Source organism: Cibotium barometz, chromosome 5 (genome assembly GCF_041138505.1).
Source record: "Cibotium barometz isolate CiBa-2024 chromosome 5, ASM4113850v1, whole genome shotgun sequence".
In the NCBI taxonomy this organism is placed as follows: Eukaryota; Viridiplantae; Streptophyta; class Polypodiopsida; order Cyatheales; family Cibotiaceae; genus Cibotium; species Cibotium barometz.
Window position 1 is genome coordinate 16,027,206 of NC_141050.1, and position 10,368 is coordinate 16,037,573.

General features: G+C 40.8%; 1 protein-coding gene across 1 annotated transcript; it reads right to left on the reverse strand.

The window, feature by feature from the left end:
- Positions 1-4,644: 4,644 nt before the first annotated feature.
- LOC147638120 (low molecular mass early light-inducible protein HV90, chloroplastic-like) lies at positions 4,645-10,113 on the reverse strand. Its single transcript, XM_086798743.1, has 4 exons — positions 10,059-10,113; positions 9,923-9,955; positions 5,196-5,253; positions 4,645-5,128 (listed from the first exon to the last, which is right to left on the reverse strand). Exons 1-4 carry the CDS (start codon positions 10,111-10,113, stop codon positions 4,645-4,647), a joined length of 630 nt encoding a protein of 209 aa, XP_086654869.1.
- Positions 10,114-10,368: the final 255 nt, after the last annotated feature.

Genomic DNA, 10,368 nt, shown 5'->3' on the forward strand with positions numbered 1-10,368 from the left:
AGGTTGGTTTGTGGGTTGCCTCCCTATGATGGCATTACAAATGAGACTTTTCCTTTTTTCTGCAAAGGTGGTAGTTGGGCTTGATAACCAAGGCCATGGGAGGGAAATCCCAACTTAGGATCTTGTATGATCCCAATGCTGAGGTTTTGAAGAGAGTGGCATTAGATTACGTTTGTTAGTCCCTATCGAAGCAAACCTTGATGGTCTTGCACCTGTTCTAGTATTGAAGCTTCTTCCAAAAACAGGACATGAGAATCCCTTTTTCATGAAGTTCATGGTGCTACTGTGAGACCGAGTCAATATTTAGGGATTGTGGGGACCATGAAATTCCCTATTTTTGAGCTCTCCACCCAAGTCCATATTGAATTGACTCATATCTTCCCAAGATTCCTCACTTGAGGCTGTGTCAATGGAAGCTTGCCTTGTGAACTGATATGTGCTTTGTTGAGTGGTGGTTGTTTCATATGATGAAGGCTATGTGGGTATGAAAATGTATGATTTGATGTAATGTAATTTATCAAATTGCTATTTCCAATAATTCTTTCAGACTAGAGGTGCATAAAAATAGATTTCTCAAGAAGATCAAGCTTTTTAGGGTTGAGCTAGAAAATCTCAAGCTTTTTAGGGTTGAGCTAGAAAATGTCACACCAAAACTAGAAAATTTTCCCATTTGGCTCATTACGTGAATGAATTTCAATCACAACTTATTTGATGGTGCTTATATATAAGAGTCATGACTTATTTGATGGTGCTTATGCATTAGAGTTTGATCATACAATGATGGACTTGAATCACAACTTAATTGATGGAGCTTATACACTAGTCTGATCATACGATGGATATTTGATGAATAGCAGGTTCAAGTTGAGACATGATGGGTTTTGCTCACTACCCAACGAGGATGGTATTGAATCACGACTTCATTGATGGAGCTTATAGTTTGATCTTACGATGGATTTGATGAATGGCAGGTTCAAGTTGAGACCTAATGGGTTTTGGCAATACCTTGAGGATGGTCTACCATGTACTTGTTTGTACGAGTTGTTTGTGGTCAATGGCTTTGATAGACCATGCATTTGATTGTGTCAACATATTTGATCAAATGGGATTGACCCAACGATGGATTTGACTTGGTCAATGGCTTTGATAGACCATGTCAGTGCTCACATAACCTGGTTTGTAGTGCAATTTTTTCGGTTGAAATTTACAAATCCCAATTGGAATTCAACATTGTCTTTAATTTAAGGGATGTAATTTACATGTTTTAGTTATAAATCAATCCTAGTATTAATATGGTTTTTAAAGATTTTTAGGTCTAAATCCTGATTAGGTTTTAGCATTGACTGATCTGATGAGCTCCATAACATAGAAAGCCATGGATATTGATGCCTATGCCATCAAGCTCATATCTCGGAGGAATAGATAAGACGTTGCCAACAGACCATCAGATGAACTGATGGGAGAATGTCTATAAAAGCACTAGACATCCCTCTCTCCCTCTGCTCTTTTACACGTGTTTTTGTTTTTCCTAGCATATAGCTAGATGGAAGCTTGTTTGGGTGGGAGTGGTGGTTGGTTCTATCTTGCATGAAATTCTCTCTCTTTTCCAACTTGTGTGTGATGAAACCAAGATTAGGGATATTCCATTGCCTACATTAACGTAGATCAAGCTCTCTCCCTCCACACCCCATTAGCTATGGAGCTCTCCAGTGTCTGACAATGGAGAAGATATGGTGGACGATGCACACCCACAAAGGGGAGTTGTCTTGGTGGCTCTTTCGTAAAGTTCCCATGACACATGATTCATCATGGTCATCATGTTTAGGTTTACCACACTGAATATATATGGTGCCACTCCCTAAAGACTAGCCTTAGGACTTAGCTTTGAACCCAATCTCTATTCCAAATCTATTGGGATCACCCAATATAACGGAGTGTCAAGAAATTCATGCTCCAAAAGACATACAATATTGGAGCCTTGAATGTGTGTGTGTGTGTGTGTTGTTGTTCGATCTTATTTTGTATTCAGAATTAAATCATTTAGTTTACAAGTTGTGGAAGGGTTAAAACCGTGGTTTTCTTAGCCATTTTTATGGTTTCATTGCTCTAAAGCTTGCATTCCATTGCATTGGATGAGGGATTTCTTGACCTAGGTGAGTAGAAGTGAGAGGCACTCCAAAAACCCTTGTTTTGAGCTCTAAACTTGTGGATTTAAGTAGTTGTGATTTTCTTGTTCATGCATTACATTGCATTTTGTAAAAGCAAACAACACAAAAATCATCCAAAAACAAACATAAGAATTCACTTTGCATGAAATCCTTCACAACAATCATCCACTTATTACTCCAAAATGATAGGTAAAGACTAGAAAAACCAAGTGTAAATGCCAACTCTCAAGAAGAAGACATGAGTGCACAAGCTCACTCATGGCATAAGATAAACTCAAAATAGTAATTGTGAGCCAAGATCAAATAGGTTGTGAGCAAACTCGCTCACATGGTTTGTGCACCAACTTTTATCCTGGGTAGTTAAGGCCATTGCACACCATATACGATTCTCACTAACCCATGTTTTAGAATATCTTTTGATGGATAAAAATTGATCTTTGCAGAAAAGGATTGAGAAGGAGAAGAAGAAAGAGTCAGGCATGGTGGGCTAATGTGTTAGCACCCAAGTGTTGAAAAGAGGGAGTCAGTGAACTATACACAGGATGATTGGGCATACACTATAGTTATGATCCTTCTATCCATGATGTATGCATGTTAGTGACAGATTAGCATATTTGGTACTTTGATAGTGGTGCTAGCAAGCACATCACTTCTCAGTGTGATTTATTTTCCTCAGTTGAGTTTGCTTCTCAAGGAGGAATAGACACATGTGCAAACAACTCCTTGTATCTAATAAAAGAAGTTGGTAAGGTTATTCTCACACTAATGCAAATGGTGGGACAATCACTCTCCCAAAAGTCTTGTTTATGCTAGGCATCAAAAAGAACTTCTTGTCAATCTCTGCCATTGCTAGGGCAAGTCTAGTGGCCAGATTTGTTGATCTGATAGGTGTATAGTTCATGACCAGAGTGATGGAGACATCAGTATAGTATCTGGTACTCTAAGCCATGGGATTTACAAGTTAGACATGTATGAGAGGTTGGCACATAATGCTTACTACTACCACATGTGCTATGACTGACATAGAGCTATGGCATGCCCACTTTGGTGGTCACTTGAATGTTGATAGTTTGTTGGGCCTTAAAAGGCAAGAGATGTGTTAAGAGTTGCCAAAGCTTGAGGGCCCCATCAAACATGTATGTGAGGGATGCATTTTTGGGCAAGACGCAACATGCATATTTCCCGAAAGATGGGTCAATTAGGGTTGTCTAGAAATTACAGCTTATACATAATGATGTATGTGACACCATCGAGAGATCTCTACTTTGTGAATTTTATTGATGACTACTCTAGGCACACTAGGAGAATCTGTTAAAGGTAAAGCCACAGGTTTTTACATGCTTTAGACAGTTCATTTCTATGGCTAAAAATGTGTCTGCATGTAAAGTTGGTACCCTACACATCGAGGGGGGGCTGTATACATCAAAGGAGTTTCCTATATATATGGTTGAAAGAGGCATATAACATTAATGAGTAGTGTCTTATACACATCAGCAAAATGGTGTGGCTGGGAGGAAGAACATGTCTCTTATGAAGATGGTACATTTAATGATTGATTTATTATCTCATGAACATATGAGAGTGTGAACAAGAAAGAAACGTTCATAGTAGCAAATATGCTAAATAACAATGGGAGAAAGTGTGAGAATCATCTTCACAAGGAGTATAGGTAAAGTTTTGAGAATTTTTAATTATTTTTTATGTATTTAGCAGTGGAATTTTGAGAGGTAAATTTTGATAGTATCTTTCTCATTATTTTGTTGATGATCAAGAAAGAAACGTTCATAGTAGCAAATATGCTAAATAACAATGGGAGAAAGTGTGAGAATCATCTTCACAAGGAGTATAGGCAAAGTTTTGGGAAATTTTAAGTATTTTTTTATGTATTTAGCAGTGGAATTTTGAGAGGTAAATTTGATAGTATCTTTCTCATTATTTTGTTGATGATCAATTGCTATCAATTTTTGTTATTGCAATCTTTTCTTATTCCATATTTAGCTCTAAAAACTAATGCTCTACTTAAAAAAAGAAGAAGCATGTTAGCTAATATAAAATTCAAATAAAATTCATCAATATAGATATATGGATTGAAAAACCATAGGCACACTGACCAAGCATTCTAGTTTATCAGCTAAAGAGGGACAAAAATGATAAATGTAGCATTTGATAGTGTACATACATGCATTAATAAATTATTCGTACATTAAACATTGGGCACTTTCTAGTGGTTAAAGGGGTTGGCTTGTAACTTGGAGGTTCCAAGTTGTGTCCTACCTAGGCTTGACACCCAATAGTTACCTATGGGGGTGGCTTGTAACTTGGAGGTTCTAGGTTGGATCCTACCTAGGCTTGACACCCAATAGTTACCTTGCCGTAGCTTTGTAGAGGATATAAGGGGTCCCTCTAGTAGTAGCCAAAAAAAATAAAAAATTTAAAAAAATATTCGTACATTTATTAGTAGTTTGGGCGGCCTAGCTTAGCGGTGGAGAAACCCGAGGAGGGGCCCGCCCTTGAGGAGGAGCTGCTCGGTGAGCAGCAGGGAGACGAAGCCGATCATGGCGGCGCGGCCGTTCCAGCGCTCGGCCTTGGCGTTGAAAGGGCCAGCCTTGCGACTGTCAGGGGACTCCCCCAGCCCAAAGATGGGCACGAAGGTGGCCCATATAAAAACAGGCGCCACCAGCAGGAACCACACGAAACCACTGCCGTTCGTAACGTGCTCCACCAGGCCCTGCCCCGTCACCACCTCCGCCACCAGGCCCCAAGTGACGCCCAGCATGGCCAGCCGGCTGTTCACCGTCTCCGGGCCGACGCCGTCGAATTTCATCACGCTCTCCAAGCTCTTGTCGCCCAACTCCGGCCGCCTCTCGCTCTCCGGCCGGAGGAACATGCCTGCGGGGGTGTTGTCAAACACGCGCAGGGGCTCCTCCTCCGTCAGCTCCACCTCCACTTTAGTCTCGGGGTGCATTAAGGAACCTCAAATGAAGGCGCATTGATCTCGCTACACTCTCAGACGTTAATTAGCTTACCAGAGGCGTGTCTTGCTTGCGAGCCGCGCGAGCCACCGCAATACTGCGTCGAGACGACCCTGGAGAGAGACTTGGACGACAGGCAAGACATTGCTCGTGCAGTGTCAGGCTGGTAACGGCCTGCAGAAGGACTGCGCTACTGCAAGCATGCAGAGGCGGAAGCAACAGCCATGGCTACTGACAACAGAAGAGACAGTAGAGAAGAAGGCTATCCAGTTATGTACACCGGGAGATAGACCTCTCCTCTGCTGTCCTTCAATATATGTAGAAGCACAAAGGAGTTACGGTGGCTGTATGGTGGCACGTTGCATTGCTGTAGTGGCAGGCATCCATGTGGTAATCACTTTGACTATCTACGTAGCTTAAAATTATACTTCCTTCTTATGAATATGAATATGAATATTTATATTAACTTTGACTATCTACGTAGCTTAAAATTATACTTCCTTCTTATGAATATGAATATTTATATTAACTTCTTCAAAGAAAATCCATTGCCCACAATTGAGTGCAGCAAAGAGAAATCTTCCATTGTAAATATTTTAATAAAGTTTGATTGAAAAAAAAAATGCTATGGACTCAAATTTTGCCATTCAACCTTCCTTTGGGACTCACACCTTCTGCTATGCACAAAAGCCCTTTCTTTGTACATGCAAGCTCCAAAGAGAGAGAAAGGGTACCCTACACGTCTAAGAGGTTGAGAAGGGAGCTGTGTGAATGGAGCTTGCTCGAATGGGAGGGAGAGAGTGCTTTTTTGTCATTTGCAAACAGCTGCTCATTTGCAAATAGCCGCTCATTTCTACATGACGATCGGACATATGCAAGAAAACCTTACAAAACATTAGTTAATTAGCTATTCCCTCTTGAGAGTTCACTACATGTAAATCTAGTATATCACGTGCATTCAAGGTCTTAGATATTTAAAACTTCTTATCTATAGATTTTATAGGTTTTTCATATTTAAAATTAACCCTTTTTCAATATAAATCTATAACTTTTTCTCAAAATCCTATAAATGGCATCCTTTTGTAAATACATTTCTCTCAAAAAATTAAATAAAAAATGTGTCCTTCTGTTAAACTCAGATGATAGGTTACACACTTTATACGTGAATCCCTCGAGTCTATTCCTTATTTTTCACAAACATAAGGGCCCTATTTAGTGACATTAACATCTAGTATTAGGGTGGTTGTACAATTAGGGTCCTCACTTTGGGATCGTGTCGTGGAGATGAGATGTCACTGTTGATGTAATTCGATCGATTTATACTTCCAATCGCATCATGCCAAGTGGCATTCAACAAAGGCTTGGGAGGTAATGGGAACGAGTTACCATCTATGCCACCATGGACTCCGTTGATAACCATGTAAATCGATTGAGTTACGTGATGGACATCCATGTAGGTTCGCTCGAGTTAGGAGGTGGTGGACATCCACATAACTCGATTGAGTTACACTGGTGGACACCCATGTAGGTACCATGATTAAGTTACGTTGTGAACTCGATCAAATTACGAGCTATAATTTTCATGTAACTCGATTGAGTAATTAATCGTCTACAGACACGTGTCCCTTTTGTAAAAAATCATAACTCTAACTCGATCGAGGTATGAAAAGCCACTACAAGGAAATGATAGTTTATCGGTTCCTGAAAAAGGCATGGTAAATGGCACGAACATTGGTATGTGCGCGAATATACCCCCTGGTGCATCTGCGTCGGTATTGGCACCGATATAAGTGTCGGTAAAATTACAATTTCATCGTCGATACTACCGGCGTCCTATGCATATTTTTTTTGTGGCTAGAATGGTGTAGCCAACTGCAGATTGCAGCTAGCTACACCATTTTGCCTGTTGGTAGGAGTACTTGTCCAAGTGTACTTAGAATTGAGAGAAAACTTGCATTTTATTTTAATTCAAAAAGATGATTACATTTTTCGTGATTACATGCCGGTGTTGATCCAAGGCATGGATAACAACACTTCATATATGCTAGACCATCATATGTATATGTCAAAATGGCAACCTAAAATAGGTGTAGCAAAGTAATATCATTTACATGAAAGTGTTGATCCAAATCATGGATAAGAAACATGCCAAAAAATCATGTGTACAAGCCAGATGTGGACTTGGCTAGCACTGCACTACTCATCGCTAAGTGAGGGCTGACACATATCCTATATCAATGCATGCATAAGAAGAAATTAGCATTCAATGCAAACATGTCAATACAAATAAGTAGATGGATACAAGTAGTAGTAGGATGCTTACCGCATTCGCTGCCGCTCCCTAATTGATAGGTGTACCCTCGGACTCCAATTGCTCTCAAGCAGTGCCTGTGTGCCAAACTTGTAGTCATATCTCTCCTCCTACGAAAATGGAGGATAACCTGCCACGCTCTCCTATATCAACCAACCAACACAAGGTTTAGGGCATGCAACCAATGCACATCATAGACAACGAATGAAAGAGATTTGCAAAAAAAACCTAAAAAATACTTGCAGAAGGACTCGTAGCCTTTTACTACCAAAGTGTGATAAGCCTACACTCTCCATTCGAGCCCATGCAGCTACCCTCTCTGCTCGATGTACCTGTCATACTCGGCCTATATCATCCGCCCACTCATCCTCATCGAGCCAAGTAGGTTTTGGCTTCCCCCCCCATCAACATCCTACACCTCGGATCTATGCGATGCCATGGTTTTAACCATGACACCGCTGATCCATTTATTTGGCACTACATCACCTGCAGGAGTGTACTCGCTCTTTGTTTGCTCAATGATGAAGTTTTTTTGTCTTTATCCTAGGCATCCCGCTTCTTCATCACTTCATGCGCAAATTGAATCTTTAAAGGCTAACGGATGCGCCCTTTCATCTCCTTTCCAACGTCATCCACATGACCACGGCTCCATTGCACACATAATACACTTTCTCTGCAAATGCCGTGCGAGGAGAGTAAGGACTCCTAGGTGTGTGTGGTGTACTAGATGAGGAGACAGGTGGGTGCTGACATGTAGGAGACACTACATCTATGCCACCACTCCCAAAACAACCACCACAGCTATGTCTACGTGTAGTTGAGCGATAGCTAGGGGTGCACGCCGGTGTAAGAAAGGGAATGGGTACTCGTGTAGCTACAATGGTGGATGGATTGGAGGCCCCCCCCAAAGTACTGTTGTGCCATGGCTCTTTGCACGAGGTAGCATGTTAGATGAATTCATAGAACTACTGTGGACTAAGAGCCTGTGGTGGTGTAGGCATGACTGAGGTGGTGTACTACGGCATGTCCAAGCATCTGTAACCTCCCAAGGTATCAGCCATGGTCCTACACACATACAAAAAGTTAGAGTTTGTTAGAATGTGTATATCATGCAAGATTTACATGTTCTTGCTTTACATATGCTTTACATATATCACGCTTGCTTTATGTAGCCAAGGCAAGGCCCTTGCTTTGTGTAAGGCCTAGGCTTAGCTATGCCTTGCCATGGCCATGCATCGCTATAGCCAAGCCTAAGCTGCTCTATGCATGCAAGTTTCGTGCATTAAGCTCTATGTATGCTTCTTGCATTGAGCTAGATGCATAGAGCATAATGCAAGAAGCATGCATGCATTAAGCTAGATTCATAGAGCTTAATGTATGCATGCTTCTTGCATTAAGCTATATGCATCTAGCTAAGAAGCATACATAGAGCTTAATGCAAGAAGCATACATAGAGCTTAATGCAAGAAGCATGCATGCATAGAGCTCTATGCATAGATCTTAATGCAAGAAGCATGCATGCATTAAGCTCTATGCATCTAGCTGAATGTAAGAAGCATACATAGAGTTTAATGCAAGAAGCATACATGCATTAAGCTCTATGCAAGCTCTATCTAGCTTAATGCAAGAAGCTCTATCTATAAGATTCATGCAAGCTTGTAAGAAGGCTAAGCATACATAGAGTTTAATGCAAGAAGCATACATGCATTAAGCTCTATGCAAGCTCTATCTAGCTTAATGCAAGAAGCTCTATCTATAAGATTCATGCAAGCTTGTAAGAAGGCTATGCATAGAGCTTGCAAGAATCCTATGCAAGATCTATGCATAAGATTCATACAAGCTTGCAAGAAGCTTATGCATAAAGCTTGTAAGAAGACTATACAAGCTTTATGCATAATCTCTATGCATAAGCTTGCAAGAAGGTTATCCATAGAGTTTGCAAGAAGCCTATGCAAGCTCTATGCATAAGCTTCATGTAAGCTTGAAAGAAGCCTATGCATAAAGCTTGCAAGAATCCTATACAAGCTTTATTGCATATGAGCTTGCAAGAAGGCTATGCAAGCTCTATGCATAAGCTTTATGCAAGCTTGCAAGAAGGCTATGCATAGAGCCTACAAGAAGCCTATGTAAACTCTATGCATAAGCTTCATGCAAGCTTGCAAAAGAAGCCTATACAAGCTTTATACATATACTCTATACAAGGAAAAGAGCCTATATACAAGCTTTATCTACCCACCTCCCCATCTCGGGGCCTCTTGTATGCAAGGAAAAAAGAGAAAAACAACACAAGCAACAAGGGTTTACAGTCCATACCTAAAAGTGAAGGGATGGTGTAAAGAACTTGTATGCAAGGAAAAAAAGAGAAAAAATAGCACAAGCAACAAGGGTTTATGGTCCATCTCGGGGCCTCTTGTATGCAAGGAAAAAAAGGAGAAAAGAAAACATAAGAAGCAAGGGTTTACTGTCCATACCTGAAAGTGAAGGGATTGTGTAAAGAACTTGACCTGCAAATACACACAACACAAGTAAACTAACAAGCGCAAGTCAGACCATAATAGAGCTGGGTAAGGCAAAGGAAACAAAGGCACTTGCTTTTGACACCATTACCTTGAGTAGTGAGAGAAGGAGAAGAAGAAATAAAGGCACTTGCTTTTGACACCATTACCTTGAGTAGTGAGAGAAGAAGAAATAAACCTGCAAAATAAAACACACACACACACACACACACACACACACACACACACACACACACACACACACACACACACACACAAATTAGTGAATCCATTGCAACATACACACACACACACACACACAAATTAGTGAATCCATGGAAACACACACACACACACACGCGCGCGCGCGCGCACACACACACACACACACACACACACACACACACACACACACACACACA

What these genes read in the sequence shown, in the direction of transcription:
- LOC147638120 (XM_086798743.1), bottom strand. Translation starts at nt 10,113, where the DNA reads ATGGTGTCAAAAGCAAGTGCCTTTATTTCTTCTTCTCCTTCTCTCACT. An exon ending in TCCTTCTCTCACTACTCAAG is followed by an intron (nt 9,956 to 10,058) that starts GTAATGGTGTCA and finishes GTGTATTTGCAG; the next exon opens with GTCAAGTTCTTTACACAATC. An exon ending in CGCAAGCAAGACACGCCTCT is followed by an intron (nt 5,129 to 5,195) that starts GGTAAGCTAATT and finishes TTCCTTAATGCA; the next exon opens with CCCCGAGACTAAAGTGGAGG.